Below are 11,350 nucleotides of genomic sequence, written 5' to 3'. Positions count from 1 at the left end.
GTTGTAGCAAAAATGAATTACTAGACTTATCTAGTCATATGACTCATATATTTCTAGTAAAGATTTTGCATGTGAAATTTCAAAATTTTCTGACACGTAAATCTTAAAATTTTAATCTTAAAATGAATATTACTTTACATAATAGATAGGCAACATGTGAAAAGAAAAATTGACATGAGAAAAACATTGCTTTATAAACCTTAAGACTTGATAAAAAAAAAATTTATATTTTGCATATGAAAGCATTGTAATGTTTACTGATAATCTGCCAAATCTCGTTAATATTTGCTTACTAATTTAAAAGTTATAGTATGAAAACTATAACAAGCACAAAATGGTTACAAACTCGGACCCAGTGACCAAGCTCATGCTGAAAGAGTTAATTTTCAAAAAAAAAAAAAATTAAATGTGACTTATCACACTTCTTTAAATGCTTGTAGTCATTTGTTGTTTATAGTTACCTTCACCACCAAAGGTGACGGAGATTGTTTTCACCCTTATGTGTTTGTTAGTTTGTGTGTTTGTCATCAATATTTCTCAAATGCCTGAATGGATTTTGATGAAAGTTTGTATAAATTTGGTCTATAAACCAACTCAGAAGTGATTAGTTTTTGAGCATCAAGGTCACAGGAAGTTCATGAAAATACATATTTGTTAACAAGGGGACTAATTTATAACACTATTTTTGCTCTATAACTTAGTAAAAAATAATTGGATATTGACAAAACCTGGTGAACTTGTGTAGAATGTTATTCCTTATTATCTTGTCAAAAATGGTCCATGTCTATTGATAACGGTGGATATATGGACACTTTTCTTAGTTTTTGAGGGCTGAATATGATCAATACTGCATGGCAGAGGTATGCGCTCTACTGAATGCCCCTCTAGTTTACACTATAAACACCATTGTAAACATGGTTTCCTGTTTACATTTGAAATAAGCATTTTTTTGGAATGATTTTTGGCTTCCATATAGGAGGTTTTATTGCATTAGAATGATATGGTTAGATAAAGTGAATCCTGACTACTAGAGAAGCATTCAGTCATTTAGCACACAGTCTGTTATTTGTTTCACTTTATACATCTCTTTTCAATCATTTATTCACAAGTGGTTGTTGGCCACAGTTTTTACTAATGGCAAAGACATTTTTGCTTTTGAATTACAACTGTTAACATACTATGACATAAATGTCTTTGTATAGCTCATCAAAGTAATGATGTTTGATAAACATGCATTTCTTTGCCAAGAATCCACAATCATTCCTTTTGAAAGTAGAAACTTCTTTCTCATATTCCTTTTATTGCATACTAACCATAATATGACTACATTTAAGTAGTAATATGACACATCATTATCAGTCTGTTTTTCATATGCAGACAAGTGGTGTTTTTCAACTGTATATTGCATATGCAAAAGTGGGTGTTATACAGAGGAGTGTGTTTGCACATTGATAAAAAAAAAAAGTAAACAGTCAGTGTACAGAAGATTAATCACATTTTATAAGAACAGAATTCAAAGTATTGTGCTACTGTTGGAACTATTCTCATCCTCCATCAGTGCTCAGTCTGATGGCCATAATTATACACATTTGTCTAACACAGCAACTTCCCTAGTAGTATGCATTTGTAGAGATTGATAAGGTCAATTTTAGGACTTGAATCTTTAAGTTTTCTTGGGTTCTACGTTGAACATGTTTTTTGGCTTCAAAGATCAAGTTTAAAGAAACCAAGTGTGACTTCACAGGTATTGAAGAAGGGTGGCATGAATATGTATTTCATTCTTCATTGCTTTGAACTTAGTTGACTTGAAGCTTCATCCTGGTGTATCCATTCCTTCTTTATATCGTAGCTATATTGTGCAGGAACTTCACCTTGCATAATTGATGTCAGTACATCTTTCAGATAGAAATTAAAGTTTGTTTTTATGTACACTTTGTAAAGTTTAAAATTTCTATTGTATAAGAATTATGTGGCAACTATAAAACCCGTCAGAAGCTTTCTTTTCATTCCTTCTGTCATGATAGTCCATATCACCTCAATTTCAATAGTAAGTTACCTGTTTCTTGTCAGTTTCATTCAAGTGCACCTAGGCTTCATACAGTATTGTAATAAATTTCTGTCTCTTACATGCAGGGTATATTTTGCACAGTTTCCTACAATTTGTCTTTCTCTCACCAATGTAGACACTTATGCATTCACGTTTGATGCTTCTCTATTAGGGCGAGATTTTTGTGTATTATTATGTGCAACGAGTTAGCAGAAGTTACTGAATGGGGATCCTGAATAACTCGTCTATGAACTTTGGCAATGACTACAGTGTTTGGTTAGATGGTGTATTGATCTTCCCTTGCTGATGGTATTCACTATATTATAGTTAGTTCTTCTTGATATTGTTGTGGCCCTTGCTTTACATCTTTATTTGAACATGCTCCCTCGGAAAGAGTCATACATTTGTATGTTGACTTTACACTGTTTAATGGTTCAAAATTCTCTGTGAACCAAATATGTAAAGGCTGTAATCATGTTCCCTGCAGTGCCATGGCTTGCATTTGTAGCAGTATTGGACTATATCAGCATATGCAAATCAATTTTATAAGTGTGTAGTTTACTCTGTATGTATAAACACTGAGAAAAATCACTGCAGAATTTCTAAGTATATACCAGTGTTCTATCAAATGCAGTGAATATTCTAAATATATACAAAGGTTTATGTAAGTAATAAAAGTTCAGTTTATAATTTTTCTTTCAGAGAAGCATGAAATACATGTGTTTATAAGTATGAAAGAAATTAGAATGATAATGTTCAGTCTGTTTATTTGGATAGGTCCCCAGTAGGTCAGCAGTAAGGTTATGGACTTACAACTCTAAAATTCAGCATTCAATTCCCCATGATGAACAAAGTATAGATAGCCCATTGTTTAGGTTTGTTCTAAAACAATTGAAACAAACCTGACTTTAGATGGAAATAATGCTTTTTAAATGATCTGCTTTCCCTTCCTTGCCTTTTGCAGATCTGCAATTTGTAGTTCATTAGAGCTTGTATGGTATCAATAAAAACTTGTATTTGACAATTTAATGAATTCTGATGAAGCAAAAACACTCAAACAAATAATCTTAAAAACACTAGTAACTGTTTTTAGAAAACAGAAAAGTTTTACACACTTTGTATTAGAATGACATATAAGACAATAATCAGAAAAGAATATAAAAATGATGTTACTCTGTCAATTCCCTTTCAAAATTTCATTTATGGAAATATTCAAAATTTATCAATTTGTTTTATAATAATTTTTATTGCCAATAAACGTTACCAATTATTAAAACAATTTATCAGTAGATCACTAGGTATTTAATGATTTTTTGAATAAACTTACATTAGTAAAAATGCATTTAGTGATACAAAATTGAACTCCCATTTAGTTGGTCCTCCAGTGGGTCAGCAGTAAGTTTACAACTTTACAAAGCTAAAATCCGGGACCCACATATCTACAGTGGGCATTGTGCAGATAGCCCATTATATAGCTTTGCACTAAAAAACAACAATAACCCATAAATAAAAATTAACTAAAAAGTTGCACAAGTTATAATTTCATCATTAACTACCTACATCATGAAGTTTGTGTGTGTGTGTGTGTGTGTGTTTCTACAAAATTGTATTATAGAAAAATTATATTTGAATTTACATTGCTATTTTGCATTGATATATTAATTTCAATAATTGAAAAATCAAGAGTCTTTTTTATCTTACTAAAGATTAGGATATTACTTAATAAGAATTAAATGAATTGCATCCAATAGCAGACTGGGAAAAAAGAGAGATCTTGTAGGCTAGAGAAAAGGAGGTTTATTTCACAGTCTCTTGTCTACTTGTCTGTTGGATTATTGTTATATTTACAGTAGTCAAGTAATTGATAAGTCAAACCAGTGCACCAATTCATTTAATTGCCAATATATATTTTTAGGTGCTACTGGGTAATAAGTGCATAAATATTGTCTTATTATTTATTGTTTTGGTGTGAGTGTGTGTGTTTGTGGTACATAATCTAATATTGTGGCTTTGGAATGAGGGAAATGTGTGCCTAGAAATTGATTCCTGCTAGCTCCTTTGGCAGAGTATTATCAGCTTCAGAATCAGTTCAAAGCAGGGAAGATGTAACTGTTACAATATTTTCAAGAACAGAAGGGTTAATCACCATATTTAATTTCAAATTATTCATAGCTATTTTGGTATTGATGGCTAATGCAGCATCTTATCTGATGGGTAAGGACAGGAAAAAACATATGATATAATCTTATTTGAGAAATTCTAACAGTATTGGCTTCATATATGTTTGTTAATATCAATAGTTTAGGATTTTTCATAATTTTATCATGATTCACTATGCAGTTTACTAGAATACATATTAGTGTGTGTATGGTGTAGGATTGTATCATGATATTTGTGTTTTGTCTGATAGTACTTTTCATTATCTCTAATTTAAGTTCAAAGATTAAAGGTACTTTCTTCTGTGCGTGATTTGGTTTTATACCATGTTTTATAACTAAAGTTTACTTTTAAAAACAAACTTAACAATGTAAAGGGGTTATGATAGACTTTTAACTTACATAGTTTTTAGTTAAATTTTATTGTTATGATTCTCTAGATTCCGTAACATTGTTTGTGTTACATTTTGGAAGTGAAGCATAGAAATAACATTCTGTTATAGATTTTTCCCATTGCTAAAAACAAAAAACATAAGCTTGATAAAGTAAAAGTAATGTTCAGTCATAATAAAACTGTTGATTGCCACAAATTTAGGTTTTATTATGAAAGTTGTTCAACACAGCATATACAGTAAATCTTGAGCTCTCTTTTATCAGTAGTAGTCCAGTTTCCTTTTACATCTACATCTGATAATGTAATGCTATTAATTAAGATTCTAAGTAGAAAGCTGTTGAGGCTAACTTTTTTTTGTCCAGGTTGCTGGGGCATATTAAATGAGAACAAGGCATTTTCTGTGTACAATGTATGTGATACTCCATGTTACAGTCTTGTAACTTATTAGATTTACAAAGAGCTCTTTCAATATATGTATAATGATAATGATTTAAGTGCTTGCAGAATTTTATAAAGAAAACCAAAGAGTAATTGTAGTGATTTATACTCAATATGTATTGATTAAACTGTAAAACTAAAATCATTATTATGATATGTTCAGAAACTCATAATTGTTGATAGCTTCATGTGACATTACTTTTTTTTGGTTGATTTACTAATTTACGTTGTATAAGTTACACTTTTGTTATTAATATACAGTATTAAAAATAAAGATAACTTAATTTTAGGCATTTTGCAAAAATATGTATCAAAGTAACATGTATTTGTGGAAGGTTACTGTTAGTGTATGTCAACTGTTATTGAACAGTATGAACTGATTCTTAATGGAAGTGGTATAATATTAGCATTCATAACTAAAGAAGTTGTGCAGGTTTGTTTTCTGATGACTTTAGTTGTATAAGATTATTTTACATGTAATACTTTTCTTGTTAGTAATAAGATCTTGCTTATAATGCATTTTTATACCACTAGACATGCATGTTAATATCTTTAATAATTTAATTGTATCTCCATACAGATTTGATTTTTGTTTCATTCAGGTTTACAATTCCTAAGTTTGTTTTATTTTACTTATTTATAACTGGTTATTTTTATATTACCAGCCCGGACATTCAGTGGGATGAAATGAACATTCTTCAGACTCTACATCCTCCAGATAAAGACTATGGACACATGAAAGTGAATGAGCCTAAGACTCCATTTAACTACTACATAGATGAAGAGGGTGTAGAAGTTAACCAGGACAATGAGAAAGATGCTCTTGATGCAGCACTTTTAACTAAGAAGTAAGACATAGATGTTTCAAAAAGCTGTAGTAGATAATGGCTTTTATATGGGTGTAGTCAGAGAGCTTCACCATAGAATTAATCAACTATTTTTATGGTTGGTTAACTTGGAAAGTGGTGGTTGTTTAACAGAAGCTTTGCAGTTACTATAGTGTTAATCTGTATTCATTATTCCTTTTTGTGTAATGCACATCAGTGAACTTGAATAACTGTACATCTAGTCATCTTTATCTATCAAACTGTGTTTCTACTGAGTTACTAAAAACATGTATTATTAATTATGACAAGAAAATTACCTTCTGTCTTCTTGAAATTATATTAAACATGCATTGAGGACCATCTATGCTTTTCTGGTTTTGAGGATAAATTAGATCCAATTTGATCTACATAATAAATTTTACAATCCAGAGAGTTTGTATTTCAAGTAACGTCTTTAGTAACATTCTGGTTTAGCCTTAGCAGAAATAAATTAACCCATATTTATGATAAAAAAAAATTATAAAAAATATGTACCTTTATTCCAACGACAAATATTTTGCAAGGCAGCTGCTAATCCATGAAAGAGTGATAACTATGTTGCCTCTGCTCTTATGTGAATCCACATTCAAACATTTTGTCAGAATTTTGTGAAGAAAAGCTATTATTTTTTAATGGAACATTGTGTTTCTAGATTGTTTAATTTTTTGGGGTTGAAAATATTCTTAACTCTCGTGATAATACCAAGCTTTATGGAAGGCATGGTGCTGTTGAAAGTGTTTTATATATCAGAATAATCTAGACAAGTATAGTAAATTTTTATGTTAACAAGTCTAAGGTAATACATTTAAGATGTGGGTTTTTGAAAAGAACAAACTTTTTACATGAGATGAGTATTGATATTGTTAAATAAAAGAAGAATTTAAGTATGAATAGTGGAAAGAAGCTTGAAGCTTTCATCTGATTGTTTAGTTCTGATGAAGTGAGCTACATTGTGATCTAAGTAAAGAAATTTTGAATACAAGAAAAAAAGTTATTGTACCCTTATAAAGAATATGTTAAGTCTTGTGTAAAATATATGTAGAGTTTAGTTGATTTAAAATTTAACATGTACAAAAGATATAGCAGGCATGCTGAAAAACTTGCAAGAATAGCTCTGTGTTTAAAAGCTTGAGCTGAAAAGCAATGCTTAAAGGTTTAGATATGTTTTCTTTAAAATGTGAAGAACCAGAGATGATTTAGTTTACGTAATTAATTTTTTAGGGCTTGGATAATTTATCTATGGTTGGTTTGTTAGAAAAAGTTTGAAATGCTAACATGAATATCAGGGATAGTATGTTTAAAGGTTGGAATTCCAGATGTAGACAATTTGGTTTGTGGTGTTGGTTCAAATTATTTTAAAACCAGAAAACTGTTGACTAGGTATAATAAGGCCCTCTCAAAGGTTCAGAGATGCCTGGGCCACTTCTATCTTTTGAGGACCCTGGCTATAATATAAAAAAATAATGATATATGAAAACAAAATAAGAAAATCATTAGCCCAAAAGAAAAGTGAAACAAATTGAATATTTAATTTGTATATATAACTTGCAGCTGTAATCTGAGTGTGTGTGTCACATTTTGGTCTGATTGGGAGGCACATTAAAACAAGTCATGAAACTGGAAAAATCATACATACAAAATTTAAGTTACAAAGAAATGTTTTCTCTAAACTAAAGGTAACTGACTAATTCTTTTACACTATTGTTGTAAAGGTTATATGGATAATGTTAATGATTAGTTTTGACTTTACTTGTTACCTTTTATAATTACTTTCATTACATTAACTATTCTCTGTTACAAATGACATTCAAACCATCTTTTTACTTATGGTTTACCAAGGCCCAATTCACATGTTTGAAGGAACAATCCATAACAACATCCTTCAACTGAGGGTAGAAAATATAAATTTTGCTGTATTTAAAATCAGTTCCTATAGTTTAACAACTTGCATCTGTTTTAGAACATCATAGTAATGAGCCATTTGACACTTGTTCTGTAAGTGAGAAAACTCACGATCAGCTGACCTTGTTGACACATGTACATCATGATACATTGTAAACTGGATCAATGGCTTGGTGTTAACACTTTGTCCCCGAGAAGTATAAGTTCCAGAGATTCATGCTAAAAGCTCCTTCAGAGGGAGAAAGTATTAGAAAGCACATGTTATTATGTAGTTTAAATCATACTTGGATTATTGGCTGTCAGATAAAGAATGTGGTTGTCTGTACAGAATGAATGAAACTTATTATCAGTTGTTGTTGTTTTTGCCAGACAAGTAAATAGGCTTATTTCTTGTTGTTAAAGTTAAAGCAGCAATAGTCATTTAAGAACACTTCTATGAAGTAGGTAGTATGCTTGGAATCTATCAGAGTAAAACATACTTAATGTTTATTAAATTTTCAAACACAATGAATATAACTTAAATTTGAAAAAACAAATTAAGTACAATACCAGTTAAACATGGCAAAATGTGCTGTTTGAAGATTTGAATCTAAATCTGCACTGTTAATAGTCCTTTTTTTATGAAGTATATTCTTAAAAAAAGGAGTGGAATATCCAAGCAAAAGTGTTGTTACTCTAAAACTTTGGAGTAATTCTGAGAAATATAAACAATACAGCACAGTTTGAATGTTCATTGATTGTATATAAAGGCCATAAATAAAATAAAAAGAATAATTATTAGACTTCACATAGCACTAATCTTGGCTGGTTTCAATCTAAGGGACTTGGTGTTTTTACTCACAGTTATCTTACTTACTTTAATGCAAGTCAGCTGTTCTCAATCTGTGGTTTGCGGGCTCCCTTCAGGTGGTATAGGTAATTATAGAAATGAACTGGAAGCATAGTATAGATCTCATGAGGTTCAAACTCATCATCAGTAGCTCACTTAATAAAACTTGTTTAATTCTCGCATATTAAGCTGTGTTAAGTAAATTAAGAGTTTCTATTATTAAAATAGTGACATATCTGGAATAATTAAAAAACAAAAGATACATAATAAAGATGTATAATTTATGTCAACTTGTTAAAAATTAAACCAGATATTATCTGCACTACGTGAATCATCTGGACCAGTGTTTTCCAAACACTTTTTTCTCAAGATTTGTTTTTCCATTTCAGTCTACTCACTTGTATACATACAACTAGTCCTTTAACCTTATGTAGTTATCTTTGTTTAACCATGCATTATCCTTCTGTAAACATTTTCCATAGTTAATCGTCCAGAGTCGAAGCAGACCTCATCTTAAAAAATTAATTTAAAAATATTTAAACTATTATTTGGGAAACAAAAACCTAACAGTCAAAATTGTTTCCTTTATTAATCAATAAATGAACATTACATTTCTTTTGTACAACCTAAACTAAGTGTAACAATTTAACACGTTAGCTGAATACTGAACACAACAAACTTGTACATGCTTCCATCTGTCTATACCCATGTTTACAAAATATTTTGGGCCTGTAAAGACCCTGGAAGACTAATGCAGGGTTAAAAATTTAGCATTCTTTATTGAATATTATGATTAAGCTTGTATATATGCAATAATAGTAAACAAATAATGTGTAATAGAAATATAGATATTTGTATATTTTTTGTACTTGTAGCATTGAATGAAGAAATGTTATGTAAGCAACATTTATAATAAGAAATTAATATAACGTTATATATGCTTATACAAGACTACAAACAATGTGAGAATTTAAATTTCTTTATTATTCATATTTTAGCTTTAAATATCTCCCATATTTTTCAGTTTCTAAAAATTTCTATACTTCATGTGAATGTAGATATTCTAGCTAAAATATCTCTCTCCATTATTATAATCAAATAAACTGGATTAAAGTACTATTAAATCTTTGTATTATGTATAACAGAATCAACCTTGGGTCTGAGAATTTGCCAAAAGCCATGATGCAACCTGATGAAGATGATGATGAAGGTGAATATGGAGATGAAACAGAAGAAGAAAGGGGTTAGTGGTCCATGTAATTTTCAAAAAGTTAAAACTAACTGTTGATTTGTTTAAAATATTTTACAAACTTCTGTGTCTATGGTTAGATCGGTAATTTATTATTAAACTGTATTATATTAAATTTGTTTAACATTCTACAGTATGTTGATTTTAATTTTAGGGGAAGTATATAAAGAAAACCTGCATCTAGTCAAGATAAAGTTATTCAATAAAAGGTGTTTCCTAACAAATTAAGAGTATTTGTAGATAAAGAGTGTGAATACTTGGAATTAATATTTACGTAAGAGCTTGTGACTTTTAAACTGCAGTTCATTTTACATAGGATTGTTCACACTATGCATTGTATTGTCTACACAGCTAAAAAATATCTTTTAAAATGTAACAGGCTTAAAATTGGATGACACAGAGAAAGAAAATACATAAAGTTATTACTAAGATGTTAAATAATGATGACTAGGGATGTAGTTAGGATGCACACATGCATATACTTTGAAAATTCAAAAAACAAATTTTCTTTGACATAAAACCTTAATCTGTTTATTTTCTTCCAATAAAATTTAGAAAAAAATGACTGACCAAAATGTAACTTTTTATTATCTCGATATGGTTAATTTTTTATGGATTATATATGCAAAAAAGGTTATCAGAATGTGCCATTTCAGGTTTAAATTTCAAAACTTTTCTAGATTCCCACCAGTGGGAGGTGGAGAGTCGAAAATATTCATAGTCTCATCATAAAGATTCAAACTAACTTAACTTTCAGTCAAGTGCTGTTTATCACTAATCTTTGAGATATAAACATATGAAAATAAACAGTTTCCTTTACTATCATAATAGTTTTATAGCATTATAGTTTTGTTAACAACATTATTACCATATCTTGAAATATTCACCCAGTCTCTGTTAGTTATTACATTGATACTGTATTAGAATTGGAGCTTTTCTTCACTTATTAAGTTATAGAAAAGCAGAAACACGTGGTCAGAATTCACTCAGAAATCAATAATGAACATTGAGTTGAAAAAATCTTCCATGTAATTATGTAAAAACTGAAGAACATTTATTGCTATTACATTACAATGATACTCCTCAAAACTTGTTTGAAACATCAGAACTAAGTTTGATTTCATTTTTGTATTTTCAGCAAAAAGAAAAGCATTTGAATACAAGAGAAAAATCCACTACAATGAGTTTTATGCTGTGAAGCTAGCAAGAAAGTTGATGGCCCACGATGATTTTGGTGATGATGATGATGATAATGATGATGATGATGAGAATATCAAGAGAGAAGCTATGGAAGAGTCACAAACTGAAACAACAAAAACAAATGGAGGAAGTTCTGATGAAGAACTAGTCCAACCTTGTGAAAGTGCAGAAACCTCATTGTGATAAACTGAATCATGACAGGTGTAAAATAGTGTATGATACTGTCTGCAGTGATCAATTTTCTTGAGTTGCCATGTTTATGAGATGGA

At 29.9% G+C, this 11,350-nt stretch overlaps 1 protein-coding gene across 1 annotated transcript in view; it reads left to right on the top strand.

Annotated features, from left to right (window-relative positions):
* The window catches only part of LOC106474763 (protein phosphatase inhibitor 2-like), a 24,024-nt gene extending 12,674 nt beyond the window's left edge, over positions 1 to 11,350 (top strand). Inside the window, exons 2-4 of the mRNA XM_013935455.2 lie at positions 5,701 to 5,883; positions 9,778 to 9,875; positions 11,020 to 11,350. Of these exons, the coding sequence (XP_013790909.1) occupies positions 5,701 to 5,883; positions 9,778 to 9,875; positions 11,020 to 11,264 (526 nt within the window). The 3' untranslated portion in view covers positions 11,265 to 11,350. The remainder of the gene's footprint in view (positions 1 to 5,700; positions 5,884 to 9,777; positions 9,876 to 11,019) is intronic.

This window comes from Limulus polyphemus, unplaced genomic scaffold (genome assembly GCF_000517525.1).
Source record: "Limulus polyphemus unplaced genomic scaffold, Limulus_polyphemus-2.1.2 Scaffold7658, whole genome shotgun sequence".
NCBI lineage: Eukaryota > Metazoa > Arthropoda > Merostomata > Xiphosura > Limulidae > Limulus > Limulus polyphemus.
The sequence above is the reverse complement of the archived record's forward strand: the minus strand, read 5'-3'. Positions and strand labels throughout refer to the sequence as shown.